Source organism: Poecilia reticulata, linkage group LG2 (assembly GCF_000633615.1).
Source record: "Poecilia reticulata strain Guanapo linkage group LG2, Guppy_female_1.0+MT, whole genome shotgun sequence".
Taxonomy (NCBI): domain Eukaryota; kingdom Metazoa; phylum Chordata; class Actinopteri; order Cyprinodontiformes; family Poeciliidae; genus Poecilia; species Poecilia reticulata.
In genome coordinates this window covers 28,429,319-28,451,217 of record NC_024332.1, presented here as the reverse complement: position 1 = coordinate 28,451,217, position 21,899 = coordinate 28,429,319, and the positions used below count along the sequence as shown (strand labels likewise).

The following is a 21,899-nucleotide window of genomic DNA, read 5'->3' as shown; positions in this document are numbered from 1 at the left end:
GTAGGAATAAAAAGTATGGTTTAGCAAAACCACTTATATAAGTAMATTTGTTTCAAAAAGCTTCTCAAGTAAATACACACTTACTACCTCTGGGAAAGAGTAGACATACAGAAATGCATAGATAATAACGATTATGAGGACTGAGGAAACATTTTAATGATGAGGAGAAGAAGGAGACATAAAAATTATGAGCATATACATTCAATAATCCAGAAAGACGAGGAAAAGTTTTATGTCAAAAAACAACATTGTGTGAACAAACATTGTGATGTCTCTCTATTTATTGATTGTCATGTAAAAYTCTAAGCTTACATAAATATAAAGGAACCCATTTTTAATCATTTATGATAGCTGTATACTCTTAATATTTTTGTTGCACATTGCTGTACAATTTTATGATGAAATTTCTGACGGTAAGGTGAGAGGTTTGTCAACATGGCACATCCTGGAACATACCAAAGTTGGAGGGGTGGCAGGTTTGTGATAACCTATTTCTGCCTCTGTTTTTAAAGCCACGGTAATTCCAATTGGTTTTGTTTTGCTATATTATATACTTTAAAATGTGAAAAGTTGGTTTATARTAGAAGCTAGAACACAAATAGTTACTTTATTGATCAAAACATTCTTAAGTCACCCCCCCAGCTGTCAGTGTGAAAGAGAGAACCGTGCGGGCCGCGGAAGGTTCAGGATCAACTGAGCAGTTGGAGGATCACCGCCCCGCTATGACTAGCATCCACCTTGGTTCTCCACGGATGCTTAACCCCACRGATAGMAGTCCTCTTTGAGCCGGGAGTTGGTTTGGAGGATGACCCCACCAAAAACGAGAATTCCGGTCCTGCTGTGAAGCCTCCTTATTTTTTCTCTCCGTTGTCGGTGAGTCATGATGCACCTGATTGCTATACTGCGTTTGTTTACGACGCTGGCTGTTAGCAGTAAGCAGTGTGTGTTGTAGCTAGAAAGCTGCCATTTCTTTTTTTTTTAGAAACAAAGAAACTGGCTTACATTGTGCCTTCCCAACTTTAATCAGTAGCACAAGCTAGCTCTATGTCAAAATGAATTTGACTACTAATGTCTTCGCTCAGTGCTTGTGAAATGTTACATAATAGCATCCTTCATTGATGGTACTGTACTCTCTGGCCAGCTGTTATTTGGCCGCATCCGCCAGCACTTTAAGCCTGCTGTAGTGGTGGTGTCAGTCAGGTGACACGGCTGCTCCGTGTCCACCCTCAAAGCACACAGTCCAATTCCTYACAGCTGCGTGAACGGCACCTTGCACAAGTATTCTCACTTCATATTTTTCCCACGTTACAACCACATGTAACAATGTTGAGATGTTAYGTGACAGGCCAAGCAGCGTACAGTTGTGCAGCGGTAGGAAAAGGATACTATTTTAAATTTAAAAAAATCTGAAAATTGTGGTAGTCACTTTTTTTTTTTTTTTTTTTTATCAATTCAGCCCCCCTGAGTTGATCTTGTGGTGGATTTATAAATATGGGACATAATTTTTTAAGTTTTTGTCTGTGTAAAAGGAAAAAAACAAGCAAACAAAAACTGAAAGTCACTGCCATGTAATACTCTGTTCAGCTCTGTCACAGTAAATCCTAACAAAATACACTGGGCTTTAATATCAATATTTGTACAATGCAACGTAGAAGGGACTGGTTTCAAGTCAGTTCTGCTGTTAGATCCGGTAAGGGAAGTGAGAATGCACATCTTGTTCCGCCAAGGCCAACACCATTTGCTTATCAAGCTGCCACCTGTGAATAAGCATTTTATTCGTGTGTGCTGCTCATTTTCTGACGAATAAAAACTAGACGCATTGCGATCAAAACTATATGACGACAAGTAAGGGATTATTCACATCTCTGCTCTTACGTCAAGCACTTTTGTGTATCTGAAACTGTTCAGTAAAACCTAAAAACATGAAGTGCCTGAATACCAGATTGTGTCAGTTGGAAGATACGCCTAATCACTTACATTATCTGTTTGCTGTTTTCTTTGAAGCAATGACAGACCTTCACATGTAATAGAAAGGTCAACCTAGCGCAAGAGGTGGAAAGCTAAGCTAACCAAAGTGGAATAGACAGTTTTCTAAGCTTGCATCCACTTTTACAAGCCCCGACCATTGAGCTCCGTCTTTAGATTGACCCCTTGTATCTTAACACACTTACATAAGTTGCTGCTGGTTTTCCATAGATGTGTCATTCACAAACCCCAGATTAACTGCACTTCACATTTTCACTGCTTGAGTATAATGCTCATTACCTATGCATTTAACGTCATTGCCAGTTTGTTTTTTGTATTATTGACTTACTTCTTACCTAAGCAATAGTGGAAAACCTCTCGTGTGTCTTTGTCAATAGAGGAAAGCTATGCTGATGTCAAAGTCTCCTGTTGACATCTAAGGCAAAGTTTCTCAACATACAGAGCAATGATCTTTAGATTAGGTTAAGATTCACCCCAGACTTTAGGCGTCGCATTATTCTAATTGAATCTGAGGCTGGACAATTACATTACCTTTCAGTAAGAAACCATCAGAAAGAGAGTGTATTTACAATTTTCGTTTTAGTTTATTTCTTGCTGCTTTCTTGTGGAAGCGTATGTTCAGGTTAAGCAGGTAAGATTTGGCATCTTCATATAATTATGGTCCTTTTCCCTAATTTTTATAGTCATTTAATCTATCTGCTTCCATTTCCTACTTTTCAGCAAACTATTTTCTATTTATTTTCCATTGAACATCAATTTGTTTATTCTAGTAGTTTTTGGACTAATCTAATCATGCTCAAATCTCCTATATAATTTAAAGTAATTGGATATCATTTCCTTATGACGCACCATTTCTTTTGATTGTGGTTATGATTCTTGTTTGTGGGCATTGACTCTTAAGAAATACGACCCTTGTAAAGTCAGGGGTTGCTATAACATTCTCACAATATGATAATCTGATGTAAAAATTCTATAGTATGATGATTTCACAGTATTCAAACATGATTTAAGAAATACAAAAACTGTAGGACATCATTACAGAAAATGACCAGCAATGAATATCATTACCATGCTGCTCAGCTTTATCCTGACCATGTGCTGCTCTTCCTCTCAGCTGTAAAGCCTTCAGACTCCAGATGTCTGCGTCTCTTTAATCCTACCTCCCTGAGCCTCACTCCTAAAATACACTCCTTAGATGCACAGTTAAGCTTATATGTTTGCATTGTTAATGTGGATGCAGATGCTGATCAGCCCACAGAGAACGACCTGTTGGAGATTTCAGCACACCATCAATGAGCTTCTTGTCGTAATTTAGAGGTATTGTTGTGGTTGTGAAGCCTGTAAATATGCCACAGCTAAAATATGAGGAAGACTGAAAGATGTCGGACATGCAAATGAAAAAGTCTATTCTTGGTTTTTGCCTGACAAGTACTATTCTGAGTGTTTGCCTCTCAGTTTCTGTTGGGATTCCCTCGTCCGGGGACTGACTGACGGGTCAGTCGGCTATCCAGCAACCAGTCATGAATAAGTGCCTTTATGTCCGCTGCCTCAGAGCTAATTAGCTAATTTTATTTGTATTAAGCCAGCCTTGCAGACAGAGGGCAATCAGGCAAGTTTCAGACAGGCGGGTTACGTCGCTGACTTTCTGTCTCCTGCCTTATCCGCCCTCAGATGTATTCTAACAACATGCTGTGATCAAACCGGTGCAACATGGATCCCGAGGAGCTCGAGCTGCAGAATGACTACCGATACCGTAACTACGCGGCGGTCATCGAGAAGGCGCTGCGAAACTTCGAGTCGTCCAGTGAGTGGGCGGATCTCATCTCGTCCCTGGGAAAGCTCAATAAGGTGCAGTGTGGATCCATTACTCTGAATTTTAACGGGTCCATTTTATTGCATTAACTCAGAAGGTACAGGTTCCTCTTTGGTGTTTTGCTTAGATCTGTTTCAGTTCTGTGAGGTCATGGATGAGGTTTGCTTTTGTGTTGTCACATCCTCTTTTTGTTTATAAGTCTTCATATGATTTCTTATGAAGAATAAAGGTGCACTTGTTTTTTTTTTTTCTTTATTTCTTTTCCTTGTAAATCAAATATTGACTTTGGAGTGTCCATGTGTGTTCAAGCTTAAAAAAAAAACCACGAGGAAGAGAGATGTTCAATCTTTTAAATAAAACTTAGATTTTTAAGTTTTTTAAGTAAAAAAGTTTATGTGCTCGGTTTCTTTTCTTTCTTTTTTTCCCCCAGGCCCTGCAGAGTAACCTTCGCTATTCGCTCTTGCCCAGAAGGCTGATCATAGGGAAGCGTCTGGCCCAGTGCCTGCACCCGGCTCTGCCCAGCGGCGTGCACCTGAAGGCTCTGGAGACATACGAGGTCATCTTCAAAATCATTGGCACAAAATGGCTGGCCAAGGATCTGTTTATTTACAGGTGACAGAACCGGATAAAATTATCTTCAGCAAGAAGAATCCAAGCCTTGTTATGAACCGCTCTCACTCTGACTTGTTTCACGCATTTTGTTTTCTTCTTCAGCTCCGGCTTGTTCCCGCTGCTGGGTCATGCAGCCATGGCAGTTAAGCCAGTTCTGCTGGCGCTGTATGAGCGTTACTATCTCCCACTGCAGAGGGCTTTGCTTCCCAGTCTGCAAGCTTTCATAACTGGACTCTTACCTGGTCTGGAAGAAGGACTGGAGGTCTACGACAGGTCCATAAAAACACTTTTACATTTTTTTTTCCCTCTAAAATAAATGGATCAAACAAATAAATTCCATCTGCCCATTTCCTGCCATTACTAATGAACAAGATGTCAAGATGTTTTCTGCTTGAGGCGGAGACTGACCCCTGATGTAGTCCAGGCTTCTTTTAGAGCCCAGTAGAACCAGAAACCCTTCTATTCAAGGCAATGGACATACCAGTATCACAATCTAAAATCATATTTATACCACAAAGGGTTATTCACTGAATGCAACACAAACTTCCTCTTAACAATTTCTTAAAGAAATGATTCCTAATGATAAAGCATGATAAAGGTGCATTGAGTTTGATATTTTGTGCTAAATGTACTTGTATAAAAAGATGAGAGAAAAATGAGGCTAATAGAAACTAAACATTTGCATCTTCTAAGCTGCTTTAGTTAGTTCCTGAATTATGGAAACCCATCTGAATTGAATTCATCCTTTTTAGTATTAATATAGTCACATTCTGTTGTTTATGGTCTCTGCCTCTGTTCAGGACTGATGCTCTGCTGGTCAAGCTGTCGCTGTTGGTGGGTCAGCAGGTCTTCTTCGGAGCCCTGTGGGGAAGCATGCTGGTCACCCCGATGGTGCGGCTGCCCGCCTCAGTCTTTGTGGTCACACATTTTGACCGCATGGCCCCGCTGAGTCAGCAGACCTACATGTTGGGCTACGGCCATCACGCAGTGGTGAGTGTCCATGTTTGTCCTCCTTCAGTGGATGTTTGATTCCCTGACAGTCACTGGTTTAAGTTTTATGTTTCTCTCTGCTTCTCCAGATAAAGTCGGTCTGTCTTTCTCTGCAAGACTCAAATGTGTTGGTGCAGAGGAACATGCTTGAAGTCCTCCTCTACTTTTTCCCCTTTGCAACATGTCTGGTAGGTAAAGAATGTTGGTCACCAAAGTGAATCTCCTTCGTTTCTCTCTGTGTGTGTTACAAATATATCCAAAGGTTTTTTTTAGAAGATTTTGGCTGGCATCTTGAGGGCTTCAACATTATTAATTTAATGAATTATCATAGCAAAGAGTATGTCAGAAAATAAATATTGTTTCATTTTTCATTTTTGATCAAAATATTAAATATCCTTAATTACTTAAATCTATTTTTTTTTCTTCATTCAGAGAAATTTTTTGTTTCTATTCATTGGTTTTGATAGGCAAGTACTTCTGCCATTGTATTGATTTACATCGGTTAGCCTCTCTAGAGGTGCTCTCTCTGTTTACGGATAAGTTAATCAACTACACCTGATTAACCTGGGTGACTCTTCATCCATCCATGGTTTCATTTGCAGGATGAACTTTCAGTTGTCCTCTATTCCAAAAATCCTTTAAAACATTTGCTGTCACACTGTTTACCCTAAACCTAAATGAGCATTTATTAGTAGCTAAATTGGGTTTGTTGAATTAAAGCAAATTAAAATAACTCATTAATTCACACTTCATGTGTGAATTAATGAGTTAAAAACAGCTCCTGACTATGGGAACCCAGAGTGGAGTTTCTACATGTTGTTCAACACTGAAGCATCATGGTCTCCAGAGGAACTGATTCTAATCTCTTTTTCTTGAATCCCGCTGACTCAAGTAGCGTACTTAGTTCTCTTTATGTTTTGTGGATATGCTTCTAATAAAACCCACATATTTCAGCATATGTCTGGGTGTTTTCCAGAAATCCTTTACTGCTCCCCAGCTAACTCTGTGCATTGTTGGTTTAGGACCCGGCAGAGCCCAGCGTGGCTCTGAGTGCTGAAGACATGATCACCGTGGCGTCTGCAGCTTTACTCACTCTGCTCAGGAGAGACATGTCCCTCAACAGACGCCTCTACGCCTGGCTCCTAGGTCCTCAAGCTAAGAATATAAACTAGTCATGAATCGCGTCGCTGTTTGCCAAAGGAAAATATTTTATTTGTTCACGTTGACGTTTGTGTCGCTGTGTTTGTGTCTTCAGGCACCGACATTAAAGGAGGGATGGTGGCGCCACATCCCACTCTCTCCACCACCGTGGAGGAGCACACCTCATTCTACTTCAACACTTACTCGAAAGATTATCTTGTGAAGGTTTGATTTATTTAGTAGACATATAAGATGTAACTTAAGACCAAGGCTCATGACTTTCGTAAGGCTAAATGTATGGCTGGTAAAGAAAAAAACKAATGAATTCTCTATCCTAAATTAACCAGACTAATTTAAAAGCGCATGTTATGTTAAACGTATTTTTTTTTAAAAAGCAACATTTAAATATATATACAGTTTTTGCATTATCAGGTGCAATATTTTAAAGTATATTATCTAGATGAACCCTCAACAGTTGTTTCTCCTGATCTCATTTGTTCAGAACTATTTTACAGTACAAAAATCTAAAATAAGATAAACCAAAATACACCAGTAGATTTATTATGGTTTCTGTTTGCAGGCTCTGATCAACATCCTCAAACAGAAGGAAGTGGACATCGACCCAGAGAGTGTCATCTCGTACCTCAGACCCTTTCGCATCATCATCAGTCTGCTGGATAAACCCGAGATAGGTACGGAGCTGAGCAGAAGCGCCTTATTATGCTTAATGGTTTCCAACCTAATTTTGCTGACGTGACTTTTTTTTTTTGGCGCTCTAGGTCCAGTTGTCTTGAGCTGCGTGTTGTTGGAGGTGGTCCGAGCTTTCCAGCGCTACTGTCTGGAGATGCTTGGAGAGGAAAACATCCCAAAGTCGGGAAGCTCGGCCAACCAGCTAGCTTGGTGAGAGAAATGAGCAATGAAATGAACACGCTTCCTTTTAAGAATGAAATTATAAGTTTTTGTGGCAACTAATATGAAAAGAGATGTTCTCTTCTGTCTTTGTTTTGACAGTAAAATAAAAGAGAACAAGAATGCGTCAGAGATCATAAAGACGGTGAACATGCTCGTGAGCTCCCTGAACAGCGAATATCTTTGGGAGTACATGACTCAGCGCTTTTGCACGTCTCTCAGGTTTGTCAGTCACGCTAAATCTTTCTTCGCAATCAGAATTCCTTCACTGTAAACAAAAATAAAATATATAGACTTATAGTTTCAGTTCAGTTTCAGTTAGGGAGCATGTTTATATAGCTCCAATTCACAACACATGATTCAGACCAATCGTTCAGAAAGTCAAGTATGTGGACAGTGTCTAAGAAATGCTGCGTTTGGAGAAACAAGTGTTTTTGAGTTACACCATAACATAGAGTCAGAAAATATTAATAAAATCTTAGCTCTTCATTGTATCTTTTTTTTGTTCTGTTTCAAAGTTAAACAAGGAGGTGGTAGTTTTTGGATGTATTTATGTATATTTGCACAGTATGAGTTTGAATTCCTCTTGTCGACACATTGATCTGAATTTGTTCAGAACCTACAGTGCGATCTGACTCCGTTAATCTGAAATCCTATTCTGTCAGTTCCAGCTTGCGCTTCCCGGTGTGCCTCGTATGCAGAGGCTTTACTGAAATATCACAATAATAATTTCAAGACACATTTTTCAGTGTGAAAGATTACCTTTCTAATAATATTTAGAATTTTACATTTGTATTTTGATAGGAATTGTGTGCTAACTGAAGCATAAAATGAGACCGAGCAATGTGTCAGCTTGTGTTTTCAGCATTTTAATGTACAGAGAAATGAAGTGTCATAAATCCCAGTTTTGTGTTTTTGGTCAAAGTGAAAAAGATGATCCGCCAACCCCTCCGGAGCAGGACTACGGTCAGCCGGCTCCCTCCGTCACGGAAATGTCCAACCTCATCATTTTCCTTCTGGATGTTCTTCCTCTGGTGATTAATACACGTTTTCAAGAGTAGCTAAATAAATAAATTTCCAAATTCAGACAAAATTAAAAGCATTTCTCAGTCATTTGCCTCCTCTTTGTTTCATATTTCTTTGGGGGTTTTTTTTACCCATAAATACTGATCACCTGACTATTTAACGTTGTAGAAGCTTCTCATGCTGCAGCATGTTTGTGTTTTCTCACAGGAGCTTTATGCCAACATCCAGTCACTGTTCCTTCCCAACATGCTGGGCACCATGCTGCAGAGCCTGCACCGCCACATGGACTCCATTTCCCTTGATGACATCACACATGGGCTGCGAGTGTGCTTCAAGGTCCTGAGTAAGATCCAGATGCCTGTAGCTTACATGGATGTTGATGCAGGAGCGAACACGGAGGAGAAGGAATCGGCTTCACCAGAGGAGGAAACCACAAACGTGAGGATTTTTTTTTTATTATTTATTTTTAGTGAGTAAGCGGCAATTTAGGGTGTTTTAAAAAGCTTATAAAGAATTTCTTATCAAGGATGCACAGAATGAGGGGGAGAAAAATGGAAGCGTTAACGGACATCAGGAAGATGAGCGGGAAACGCGGGATCAAGGAAGTGAAGCCGAGCCTACAGACGGGGTTTACTCAACCCTGAGGTCGGAAGACAGCGGGCTGGGCGTCAGCGCTTCCCCCTCAGAGCAGCACCTGCAGCTGGGAATGGCCACGGAAACCGAGCGAAACGAAACCTGCAAAACCGGCGATGGAGTTTGGAGGAGGGGAGGGAGTGTAGAAGCCATGACACAGAGTCTGCAGGATATCCTGGCCTTCATAACCACAAGGTAAACTTCAGAGCCAGATGAAGATGCTTGTAACATCTGTGCTAGTCATCTAAACATTTTTACTCTTCCGCCTTGATTTCAGATACCTGATGGTGCAGGTGGAGGATGTCGCAGATCCGGATCCAGAGCCTCAGCGTGACCAAAGCACCAACTCCGGGGATCAGAAGTCTCTGTCAAGGGGGCGTGAAATTAAACACAAGCTGTCCGAGCTGTTTACTCCAAACAAACGCAAAGCCAGCGTCTCGCCTGATACTCAGCTCCCGGCGTCGCCAACAGAGAAGAAAAAGGAGCGTGGCTCCTCGGTGTGTTTGGACTGGGCAGCTGGTTACATGCCTCGAGGAAAAGCTGAGATCTCTGAGGCATGTCGACAGACCTTTGTCGCCACCTGCCACCTGCTGCTGGAGAGCACCACCTTTCCCATGTACCTGAGCGAGGAGGAGATGCTGGCACTTTACACAGACATGTTTGGAGACTCAGGTCAGCATGTGGACAGAGGCGCTGCCTAACAAAATTATGTATACACTTTGAGTGTTCTTTTTTTTTTTGCTTTTATTTTACATTTTGTGGTGTTAAAATCAAACATTTCAATGCATTTTCTTGATATTTTTGTAACAGGCAAAATGCGGAAAACTTCAGGCCGAATGAATACTTTTGCAAAGCATTGTAAATCACCACTATTTTAAAATGCTTTGACCCACAAATAAGTGATGAAATATTGTTGTTGTTTTTCTTCCCACTCATTTCAGGCAGTGACGTGGACGACCTCCCGGTGTGGTTGAGGTCCCTGATGATTCTGTGCTGCATGTCAAGGGATTCCAACATTCAGCACACCGCCGTGGCCTCCCTGCTGGAGCTCGTCAACCACTCCCAGTCTTTAGCCCTGGTCATTGAGGACAAGCACATGCGCTACCAGAGCTCTGACAACAACCCTCTGAGCGGGCGGCTGCAGATGGTCAGCGTGCCGCCCATCTACCCAGTCCTGCACCGAGCCATAGAGGAACACACAGACTTCTTTCAGGTCAGATTGTCAAAAGGGGAACTATTGGTGTGACTGAAGCCGTTTGGAGAAGGCCGTATTTAAGGTGGTGTGTTTGCTGTAACCCAGAGGTTATCCCGGGTCCTGTGGAGTCAACTGGACACCGAGCAGAGAGAGCAGCACGTTTCCTGTGTGGATCTGTTTTACAGGCTGCATTGTTTGGCTCCCTCGGCTTCCGTCTGTGAGGACATCATCTGCCAGGCACTGCTGCACAAAGACAAGGTTCACACAGTTGTTGTTTTTTATTTTTGTTTTCCCACTCTCTGAATATCATTGATGGCTGGATGGAAAGTCAGAACTGACAGAAGAAGAGTTGTAAATATGATAAGAAAAGCTGAAAGTTTGTGTGTTTTTTGTTTCCCAGGCGATCCGGCTGGAAGCTCTGCACCGCTTCACCGTGCTGTGGCACCTGACCCGGGAGACTCAGTGCAACAGGACCATGTCTCTAAGTCGATCCTTTGACCGGTCGGTTCACCCCCGATTTTGTTCATGAAGCAAAAAGAAGTTCAATAAGTACTCTAAATTAAAAAAAAATTTCTTAGGAGGTTTTAAGTGTTAAAATAAAAACACTTAAGTAGAATAAAACAACAGATGGGGACAAAAGTCAAGCAGCCATGACCAACACAGTTCATAACCGCCAAATCTGCACATATCTGACATGTATGTGTATATTTATCTTATCTACCTGATTGGTAGAGTTTACCTCTGTTCTTCAAATACATCGGAGGATAGTTAGAGAACATTATGGAACAGAACCAGACAGAAGACGAGTCGGGTTGTGGAGACGTTTACAGCAAAGTTAGGCTATAAAATGTACTTCAGCGGACAACTTGTGATTTTGTGCCTTGCATAAAGGGACATCGTCACTTGCAGCCTCTGTTGTGTACAGAGCTTTCAAATTAATGGTGACTCAACCAAGGATGACTGAATAAGCATGCAGCATTTTTCTTTTGCATTTGTATATTATTTAGAAAATCACGCCTAATATTTCTTTGACTTCACCATCCTGTGCTAACTGTTTTTGGTGTGTTGCATAAGATCCAGACAACTTGATTAAATCTGAAAAATGTCATATTTTTCTATGAACACATGCTTAAGGCCCTGTGATTATACTGAACACATGCAGAGAGGTCTTACTTTGTTTTAAATGTAATTTCTTCGCTCTCAAATCCTCTGTGGTGTTTCAGGTCTTTGTGTGTTGTGGTGGACAGCCTGACCTCGGCCGATGGCTCAATAAGTGCGGCCGCTCAGTGCTGGCTGGTCAGAGCTCTGTCCCTGAACGATGTGATCCGAATCCTGGAGCCCATTCTGCTGCTGCTGCTTCACCCGTCCACCCAGCGCTGCTCCATCCAGAGGGTTAAGCAGAATCTCACGGCCGGTACGCAAATTCATCTCTGCCTTGGAGGAGTTTCTCTCGATTCAATATGTCTGTGTCATTGACTTGATGTGATTGTTGTTTTCAAGGTAACCTGAAGCTGCTAAACAGCAGAAGGAGTTTGATTAAAACCTCTCGGACACCGGCAGACATGGTGGCATCTGATGTGGCGACATTAAGCAGTCTGGATGTTGTGGACCGAGAAGCTCTGTGGGCCGAGTTGGAAAGTGGGCCGGAGCCGGAAAAACCCGAAGAGGCTTTACCCGCGTCAAGGAGCGAGAGTGAGGGTACAGAGGAAGATGAGGTCAAAGAGGAGGAAGAAGAGGAGGCTGAGAGTGAACACACCGAGTCGGCAGACACCAGCGCCACCCCGGTTTCTACGGAGAACTCCAGTTCCGGTTCTGTTCCGCCCAGCAGTGTCGAGGAGGGGGGTTTGGTGAACGGCTTGCGGAGGGTGGAATCCGAGCACACGCAGGCGTCCGATTCGCTGTCGAGCGAAGAAGAGGAGGACTTTGAGCTGGAGGCCATGGCCAGGTCTCGCCTGTTGAAGCAGGAGCGAGAGAAAAGGGAAGCCATCGACTCTCTGTTCCGCTATGTTCTGCTGTACCCGGCGGCGGCAGGCGGCTGGCGCCGCCTCCTCCAGGGCCTGTCGCTGCTCGACAGCCTGCTGCGCAGCAGCCCCGAGTGCCACCTGGTGGACGCCCTGTGCTGCACGTCGCTGGACACCAGCTCTGCTGCGCACTTAAACCTGGTCTCCAACCTCCTGCAGCGCCACCAGCAGGCTCAGGACGGAAGGTGCTTTTACGGCTGCCTGCTGTCTCCCACCTCCTCCCCCACCTCGCCCCCGTCGCTGCTTGTCGAACTGCTTGTGTCGCTCTGCCTGCAAATCCTGCGCTCTCACTACCCGTCCTACCTGAGCTTGACTCCCCTGGACCTGCAGGGCAACATGGAGGTCCAGGTGAAGAGCGTGACTGTGCTCACTCGGATCGTGAACCAGCTCTGCTTCACGGTGCGAGGACAGGAGTGCAGCAAAGCCACTCTGGAATCCATCCACAGACTCCTGACCTGCTGTAAAGTACAGCAGTACGCCCTGCTCTCACTGTCGGCCTCCATGTACGTCAGCCAGAAGCCGGCAGATAAGGGAGCATCCAAGGGAGCCGAACTGCTGGATGAGGCAGAAGGCCTGTCAGAGGAGAGTTTGGTGAACTTGGGTGCGGGAGGCGGGGGCCAAGAGCAGTGCCCCTTACAAATAGAGCTACTAAAGTTGCTCCAGGCTCTGATAGTGCTGGAGTACCATGTGTGGCCAGGTGGGGTCGCATCTGCAGTGAGCGGCGCCTCAGGCCAGTCTGGAGACCCCCGTGAATCCTCACCGGCCTCCACCCCGCTGGCCCGGGAGTGGCAGACCGCTGTGCTCTTCCAGCAGTCCATCAAAGCGGCGCAGTACGTCCAGAGCCACCCCATCACGGCGCAGGGGATGTTTGTTTCCGCGGCAGCAAGAGCCCTGCAGCCTCAGTACGGCTACGCCATGCACCCCCACTGGGTGTCGCTGCTGTGCTCCTCTCTGCCGTACCTGGGGCGCTCCTTGGGGATCATCATGTCGCCGCTCATCAGTCAGATCTGCAAGAACATGGACGATCTGGTGAAGCTCCACGAACACGAGGGAGGGAAGGCAAACCACAGGTAGCTTTAAACGAACAAGCCCGTTTCTACGACTGTTATGCAATTTAAAAGTATTAAAAATGGTTGTCATAGCAATATCAGTGTGCGTATCAAAAAGGCAGCTTGGATGCAAAATTTGGAAGGTCAGTAAGCTTAGATATACCTGGCCGACTGGATGGAGGTTCACTGTAGTGCCTGTTTTAGTGGCCGAGGTGGTAACCATCATGGAGAGCGGTGAAGACGTCATGACGACAGAGACGCATGAGAGCGCTGGCGAATTACTTCAGCTAATTATGTTTCCTGATTTCTGATTTATTGTAAAATCTTCCCGTTTAGATTGTTGAGGCTAAATTTCTCTTTGAATGAAACAATAATTCATAGTTCTGTTATACATGTGGCCATTTTTCTAATAAAACATTCAGAAACTGTTATTTTGGAGCTCTTTAGGTCAAAAGATGTTATTTTAGTAAAATGTGAATTTGTTAAAAACAAACTAAGGGAACCAATTAGAACATATCTCAATGATCCTTAAGGTACATATACAATATATTTTAACATTTATTTTAAAGACTAAAACAGTTGCTCTTCAGAATTTTTGTTTTTGCTTGAATTTCCTCTGAAATATTTTATAAATTTTTTTTGTCAGTGTAACCAACAGGAAGGAGAACATCGCTCCGGACTACCCTTTAACTCTGCTTGAAGGCCTGACCACCATCACACATTACTGTCTCCTTGACAACAAAAAGGTACGGCAGGCTTACTGCGACCTATCTACCTGCTGTGTGATCTACCATCATTTAATGTCGAATTCTTGCACTTTGTCCCCTCTCTCGTCAGTCTCTGGTGGCTTGTGATCCCGTGGACGTCCGTAACGCGCGCAACGCCGTGCTGGAGGCGCTGCCGCAAATGCTCAGCAGCATGGCGCTGCTGTGGGGCGTTGTCATGAGGGAGGAGTTTCAGAGACGTGCGTCTGACTCCGGCCACAGCAGCAAACATCCTTCTACCTCCGTGTATTTCAAGAGCTCCAAGGTGGGCCACTGCCATATTGTTGAGATTCTCGTGCATCGTCTGTTTTCTGACTCCATAACTTCGTAACATCTTTATTCTAGAATAAATGTTGTGACGTGTGTTTAATTAGATCTTGCGGCAGCGGATCTTGCAGTTTCTGCTCCCTCTAACCGGACATTATGGGGTCCAGCTGATGGCTTCAGTAGGAGTAGTGTGGAGCAACAGGAAGAGCAAAAGGAGACACAAAAACAAAGTAAGACCCGAACTGCGTGGAAAACTAAGGTCTTACGTTCAGTGCTCTGATTGACTTTCTGGGTTTCTTTTTAGGTTTTACCAGTGGCCAGTGAGGCTCGTCTGGTCATCGTGGAGCTTATAAAATCACTTCACACCTTGAATATAGAAACTGTCCTCCACTTGGTCAAAGAGGTTGTGAAGAGACCGCATCAGATCAAAGGAGAACAGGTACGTATACAGATTTTAAAGACTTTTTTTTTTACCTTGGGTGATTTACAACTTAAAGGTTCTGATTTCTTCCCACCAGAAGGCAATGCTGGTCGATATTCCCATGCTGCAGTTCAGCTATGCCTATGTCCAGAGGTGAGGATGAATCTTGGTATCAAAGAAAAAAACTAATATTCTTCTCTTTTTTGCTCATTTTCACAATAATCTGTTTTATCTGTTTGAAGCATTTCAGCTGCGGCTCTGCAGGACAACGTCGTGCCTCTCCTCGGCCTGCTGAGGGAGTCTGTTCAGCTCAACCTGGCGCCACCTGGACATTTCCTCCTGCTGGGGTCAGTTCCCAATTATGCACGCTACATTTTTTAATTTCATCTGCCCTTTGGAGGTTTTAGAGTAATTCATGAATGATCTCGAATCTTTATTTTTTTTTTTTATCTTACAGAATCCTAAATGACTTTGTCAACCGTCTCCCAAACCTGGACAATAAGAAAGACTCTAAAGATCTGCAAGTAAGAACCAGCAGTCTTTGTTATTCTCACAGACCTGCAGGCAGCTAGTGCTCTGCTTAGGTCACAGGCAGGTGAAGGTAAGATGCCTTTGTTGATGAAACTTTTGAGCAGGAGGTGACTCAGCGGATCCTGGAGACGGTGGGTGGGATCGCAGGCTCTTCTCTGGAGCAGACCAGCTGGCTCAGCCGAAGCCTTGAGGTCAAAGTTCAGCCACAGGTCTGCGTAGAAGCTGAAGAACCGGATGACACAGAGGTGGACGGGGATCACTGTGGTAATTTTTCGATGCTTCAAACGTAATATTATTATGAGTGCAAGCAAGTTTTTTGATTCTGAGAGCACTTTTTCCAATGGACCCAAATTGTCTGACAGTTTGTGTCTGACTGTTCATGATCAGACACAAAGTGTAATCCCCAGATCAAACAAAAATTGGTCAGAAGATTAAGGAAAACCTTCAAAAGCTACCAAGGCTTAAGTCCTTCATAAACTGGTAGCTGGCAGGACATTAGTGTCTCTGTCCACAGTAAAGCCAGTTTTGCACCAACATGGATTGAGAGATCAAGAAAGAAGCTCCTTCTACAAAATGGACGCCTTCAAGTTTGAGTGAAACTGCTCACATGAACAAAACAAATGCTTTCTGGTCGAAGCCGGTTTTGGCAACACTTTATTTGACGATGTGTGCAAAAGACTGACACGACACCTTCATAAACATGTAACACCTGTCATGAACATGAAGGAGTCTTTATGGATGTTTATGACTGTTATCAGTCATAAAATGTGACTGGCAAATAATGACACTTTTTATGCAAAGTTGCTTTAAAAGTCCATTCATGATGGAGTGCCAACTTTGTATTATTTTGTAAATAATGACACTTTAATGCAAACTTGGCACTTTTAATGGACTCTCAGTGCAACCTTTAAAGCAACTTTGCATTAAAAGTGTCATTATTTACCGAATGACATGTGTTCTGTCATGTTTATGACAGTGTCATGTCAGACTTATGCACACCCTGTCAAATAAAGTGTTACCCAGGTTTTATTCTCCAAGGATTAACCCAGACTAAGAGAGAAATTATTAAAAGCCCAAAGTTTGTCAAACATTTGTGTCAATGATTCGTGCATGTTAACATTTGACTGAAGCTTTACATAATATTCACATGTTGATTTTTCCTTTCTTTTTCATCCAGAGTCACTAACTCAGGCTAATGCCATGGTGTCGTCCTCCGCTCCGTCGGTGTACAGTGTGCAGGCCCTCACATTGCTTGCAGAGGTGGGGTTTTATGTACACAGGATTATCTATTTACATTTTAGGCAAATTGGACTGTGGCTTTTCATTTCACTCTGTCCTATTAAAGCATATTGCTGTCTTTTTCTCCTCTTGTAGATCTTGGCGCCCCTTCTGGACATGGTCTACCGTAGCGACGAGAAGGAAAAAGCTGTTCCCCTCATCTCACGTCTCCTGTATTATGTTTTCCCCTACCTCAAGAATCACAGGTAAAACAAAAACTGATGCTGAATCACGTTATTGCCTGCAAGCCTCACTGTCACTGGGGTTACCTGACTCCTTTATGTCGGGCTCCTGTCCTGCAGTGCCTACAACATGCCCAGCTTTGCAGCAGGCGCCCAGCTGCTGAGTAGCCTGAGTGGGTACGCCTGCACCAAACGGGCCTGGAAGAAGGAGGTGTTTGAGCTTTTCATGGACCCCCTGTTCTTCACCATGGATGCCTCCTGTGCACACAGGTGGGTGTGAGCATATGGTGGAAGCACAAATGACAGAAAATGGCTGCATGGACATCTTTAAACTATTTACTCTCCTAATTTGCATCACATTTAATTCCAATTATCTGTTATGTCTGCAGTTCTAATTCTGCTTTTTTATTATTATTATTATTTCATAGTTGGAAATCAATCATTGACCATCTACTGACTCATGAGAAGACCATGTTTAAGGACCTGATGGGTGAGTATCATTGAGACTCTTTCTGAAACTGAGAAAATGGGCAGCTATCCAAACCGCTAACATAAATGTTAAAAAGAACTGATGACGAAAGATTATCGGATGTGTATTGTGGATTTGTAACTTCTTACTTAATGAAAGAAACAAATTGAAACTCATTGTATTTATTTGCACAACAGGTATGCAGAGCAGCTCCCTGAAGTTGTTCCCCAGTGCCGACCAGAAACCCATGCTGCTGAAGCGGCAGGCTTTTGCGATGTTCAGCGGCGAACTCGACCAGTACCACCTCTACCTTCCACTTATTCAAGGTGGGCTTCTTTTGTTTTAGACATCGGTGTAGGCTTATGTACGCATGTTCAAACTAGGATCAAATAAAGCCAAGTTAAAAACCAACCGGTCCCTTTCAGAGCGCCTCACGGAGACTTTAAGAATGAACTCGAGCCCTGCAGTCTCGGCCCAGATGTTCCTGATGTTCCGAGTTCTCCTGCTGCGGATCTCCTCCCAGCACCTGACGTCGCTCTGGCCTATAATGGTCACAGAACTTGTGAGTTACCTTCCTGAGAGGGCCATGTATGAGCTAAAGAATTGTGGTTGTACGAAGCTGTTGTCTTTAACTCGTTTTTTTCAGATACGGATATTTGCACGTTTAGAGAAATCTCTGCAGCCAGAGAAAGACGTCTCAAAGTGAGTTTTTTTTTTTATCATCTGTGTTTCACAAATGCACTAAAACTTGCATGTTATAAGTCCTGTGTCTTTGTTTCCAACTTAGGTTGACCAAAGTGGTGCGTGGGGCACTTGACAAAAATGGACCAGTAAACTTCTCCAATGCAGAGTTGGACATGTACCTGTCAGCCTGCAAGTTTCTGGACACTTCCTTGGCCTTTCCTCCAGAGAAGATGCCCCTCTTTCAGATGTAGGGAGCTGGAAAGCATGCTTTCATTGTAACATCAGCGATACGTTGAGCAGAGATATTGGTTTCGAAAGCATCTAATTGATTATCCCCCAGGTATCGTTGGGCATTTGTCCCGGAGGTGGACGTGAGCCGCTACAGTGGTCCAGAAAATGCGCTGATTGAGGGTGAACAGGAATGCACGCCACATGTCGTCAGAGTGCTGGAAGGGATACAGCAACGCTATGGGGTGAGTTACAGAGCTACTCTTTCATCAGCACCTGATTGGATCTTATTCCCAAAACATTTGTGTGAATAAAGTGGCGACTACAATAAATTAAGCATCTGACTATGGAGAGTCGTCCATAGTCAAATGCTGTCTCATCATAAGATTTTTTTAGGCCTAGTTACTTCCACTGCAATTGTATAAATCACCAAACGTATTGATGTGGTATTTAGCAGATTTGGAAGAACAGTCACAAATCATAAGAGTTATTTACTCCAGGAGGTGTCTGGAGAAAATAACTTTTTCACATTTTCCTTAGTTACAATCACAAACTTCAATTAGTTTTATTTTAAAGACCAACATAAAGAGTACTGCAGAGATCCACAACTCATCTAGCAAAATCTATCAACACGACAAAATAACTACTCGAGAATTTCACAAATCTGCTCCTTATGGGAGAATGACAAATATAAAACCTTTCTGTTGAAAGAAATCCATGAGAGGTTTTGTCAAAAGTTTGTCGTTAGCTTTACATGGGACACAGCAAACACATTGACCACATGAGACCAGTTTGAACTTTTTGGTCTACATGCAAACGCTATGTTTGCATGTAGACCAAACATGTTTGCATGTTTGGAATACATGCAAGCATGTTATAGACCAAACACGTTTAGTTGTAGACCAAACATGTTCTACAACTTGGCTCCATTTATCCCACCTTCAATTCCAAGCAGCTTCCATAAAAATAAAAAAAAAACATCCCCACAGAATGATGTTGACTTCAACATCATTCTGTGGGGATGATGTTGAAACCAACATGTTCTACAACATGTTAATAAAAAGAAATCCTAGAATAAAACCTGTCGAAGGTTAAGATTTGGGTGGAAGTTCACTTTCCAGCACCACAACAACCCTGAACATACAGCCAGAGCTTCAGCATATAGTGGACTAATCAAAGTCCAGATCTAAATCCAAATGAGAATCTGTGGCAAGACTTGCTGTTGGCAGCTTCACTTAATCCAATGGGACTGAAGTTGAGTTTATAAACAAGACTTTCATCTGTAATTGCATGGAAACGTTGTTCTGCAAAGTAGTGACTCCGAGAGACAGAATGTGCATGACACGTTTTTTAAGGATGATTTTTTGTTTTTGTTTTATATAATTAAAATCCAGATTGTATTTTCTTTTTCCATATATGCTAGTCTGTTGTGGTAATAACATGATGAATGTGTGTGGGATGTCTTTGCGAGGCGGCGCTGTATTTCAGAGCGGACTCGTACTTCAAAGCTCTGTTTGTCGCTAAAGTTGTATTTATTGCTTGTGTTTGTTGGGGATAAAAACATGAAGTCGAGCTTTGAAACGACACAAATCTCTCTGTGTTCTGTTTTTTTTCAGGCACTGAACGGACTGACTGAGGAGTCCTCCACGGATAGCTTGGAGTTCCCCCTCCTCACTCAGAGCTCCCTGTCCTCCATCACCCAGCTGCTGCCTTTCCTTCGCACCCTTTGCTGCTCCTTCCAGGCCCCTCCCCTCTCCAGCCAGCCTGCCGCCCACTTCCCCGTAGCCGAATACCCTGCAGCCAGTTCGCACATTGTTCTGAGCAGACTAGAGGGCATCATTGAGAACGAGTTCCTGGACTCCACGGAGAGTTAAAGACTGAGCTGTCTTAGTTGCAGGCATATAAAAAAAAAGACCTAGAATGGGCACAACCAGTGATTTTTGTTGTATTGTGGAGTTCTAGTGAAGGAATGGTTTTGGAAATGTGCTTTTCTTTTATGTAGTAATCGTTTTGACTACGTCTGTACATGTACTTCTGTACTGCTTTAACTAGAAAAAAAACAAAGGGAATCCATGGTACTTATTTCCACATGACTTTTAATGTGAAAAAATATGAAGGAATGCAGTTTACTTTCCGTCCAAAGATGAGGTATTAATGCAGCTAAAAGTCACTAACTTACTGCTTTCAGCGACAATAAAAACAGACAGGTATTCTCGATTCAGGTTACTTATTGTCCAAGCAAGGCATGCACCTTATGGCCGTGGTAGTAGAGTCAATAGATTTTAGTGAAGCACATAGAAAACTTACTGTGAAGTACTGCATTAGGCACCTCTAGTGTTTTATTTTCCTGAACTGCAGTTTGTTTCTTCAGGTGTAACAATCTGTCTTAAGAATGTATAAACTCTTAGATTTACCTTAATTTATGCTAACATTTTTTATTAATAATGTAAGGAATGTGCTTTGCGTGCATTGGGGAAAACTCTTAAAACAACGGCTGTGCATCAACATATTACATGCTTTGAGTTTTTGGTGACCAAGGGAAATGATCCTTTCCTAGTTTTCACTCCAGCATAGTTTTTACAGCTACTGTTGTCTGTATTTTTCTGCACATCTGAATGTTCCTGTAAGTTATTTATCTTTAAAAGGACCACATCAAATTTTGATGCAGTAGGGAAAAAAAAACAAGTCATTAAATTAAACACAGCATTTCACTTCAGATTTTTTTGTTTTGTTTTATTGCTTTCCCACCAGTTTATAAACGAATATTTTGTTTTTATATTGTGCTTTTAAGACATTTAGTGGGTTTAAGCCCAATTTCTAAACTGATCTTGGCTCAAGCTATTGCACTTCACTAAAATATATTTTAAAAGAGAAATCGGTCTCAACTGTAATTATTAAATTATCTTTAAATCTGATGTGAGTTGTTTTTATTTCCATTGACCTTCAGCTATTATGCACTGAAAACTCATCAGTTTTAACAATTTCTCTGCGTTGTGACTCATTTCTATGAAAGACAAGGACATGTCGCTTAAGTCTAAGTGAAAACTCACCCGAAACTGTTGCTTGAATAAAATGATTACGTAATTTATTATTAATCTATATGTACTTTCACATACTTAGTAATGAGACGAATGACCAACACCAAATTAACAGGCAAACCATAGAAAAAGCATAAGAAAGTAAAAATGTATTTGTAAGAAATGTGCAACTGAACATGAAGACTGTAAAAAAAAAAGTACAATATAATAGACTATTTACAAAAAGTTAAAAAAAATTTAAACAGGGTGACATTAGTCTACAAAATAATGAGATTTATGTCTGCACTATGGCAAAGTCATCAGAGGACTTCTGAAGATGAGGAGTTGATGGATAAGTTTGCAATGCAGAGAGTGATGAAGAACAGTGCCAGCACACTTCCTGTGGGGCCCCCATCCTGCTGACCAGCCTGTCAGAGACAAGACCTTGTGAGTGACCAGTGAGTCTCCAGCTTGTCCCTCATAAGTATTGACTGGATGACATTAAATCAAAGATGATCCTCGCACTGCTTCCAGGCTTCTCCAAGTGGGTCAAAGCTCAATGCAGGAGGTAGGCGATGGCAACATCTTGTGAGGGGCCGTTTAGGACAAAATCTATGTTTTGTCTCTCACACACTACAAGAAACTCACGCACACTCAAAAAAACATCACGCACACTCCAAAAAA

General features: G+C 42.6%; 1 protein-coding gene across 2 annotated transcripts; it reads left to right on the top strand.

The window, feature by feature from the left end:
* Positions 1 to 671: 671 nt before the first annotated feature.
* Positions 672 to 21,113, top strand: dop1b (DOP1 leucine zipper like protein B). Of its 2 annotated transcripts, none has more exons than XM_008400985.2 (38): positions 672 to 873; positions 3,658 to 3,834; positions 4,230 to 4,411; positions 4,514 to 4,684; positions 5,212 to 5,401; positions 5,491 to 5,589; positions 6,424 to 6,547; positions 6,657 to 6,766; positions 7,122 to 7,233; positions 7,321 to 7,441; positions 7,553 to 7,672; positions 8,376 to 8,484; positions 8,684 to 8,914; positions 9,003 to 9,304; positions 9,387 to 9,781; positions 10,051 to 10,322; positions 10,410 to 10,562; positions 10,705 to 10,805; positions 11,528 to 11,718; positions 11,805 to 13,395; positions 14,021 to 14,120; positions 14,212 to 14,403; positions 14,513 to 14,635; positions 14,710 to 14,844; positions 14,924 to 14,979; positions 15,069 to 15,173; positions 15,284 to 15,350; positions 15,462 to 15,621; positions 16,535 to 16,617; positions 16,732 to 16,841; positions 16,938 to 17,087; positions 17,246 to 17,307; positions 17,484 to 17,612; positions 17,712 to 17,848; positions 17,933 to 17,988; positions 18,074 to 18,217; positions 18,311 to 18,443; positions 19,815 to 21,113. In XM_008400985.2, the coding sequence occupies exons 2-38, from the start codon at positions 3,697 to 3,699 to the stop codon at positions 20,070 to 20,072; spliced, it is 6,912 nt and encodes a 2,303-aa protein (XP_008399207.1). In that variant the 5' UTR covers positions 672 to 873; positions 3,658 to 3,696; the 3' UTR covers positions 20,073 to 21,113. The 2 variants fall into 2 exon arrangements, with proteins under 2 accessions (XP_008399207.1, XP_008399199.1); XM_008400977.2 differs by having other exon boundaries at positions 15,459 to 15,621.
* The last annotated feature ends 786 nt before the right edge of the window (positions 21,114 to 21,899 follow it).

Excerpts from the sequence above, each read along its gene's own strand:
- dop1b (XM_008400977.2), top strand. The coding sequence starts at position 3,697 with ATGGATCCCGAGGAGCTCGAGCTGCAGAATGACTACCGATACCGTAAC. Across the intron at positions 10,806-11,527 it reads CTAAGTCGATCCTTTGACCG|GTCTTTGTGTGTTGTGGTGG; the intron begins GTCGGTTCACCC and ends GTGGTGTTTCAG. Across the intron at positions 11,719-11,804 it reads TAAGCAGAATCTCACGGCCG|GTAACCTGAAGCTGCTAAAC; the intron begins GTACGCAAATTC and ends GTTGTTTTCAAG.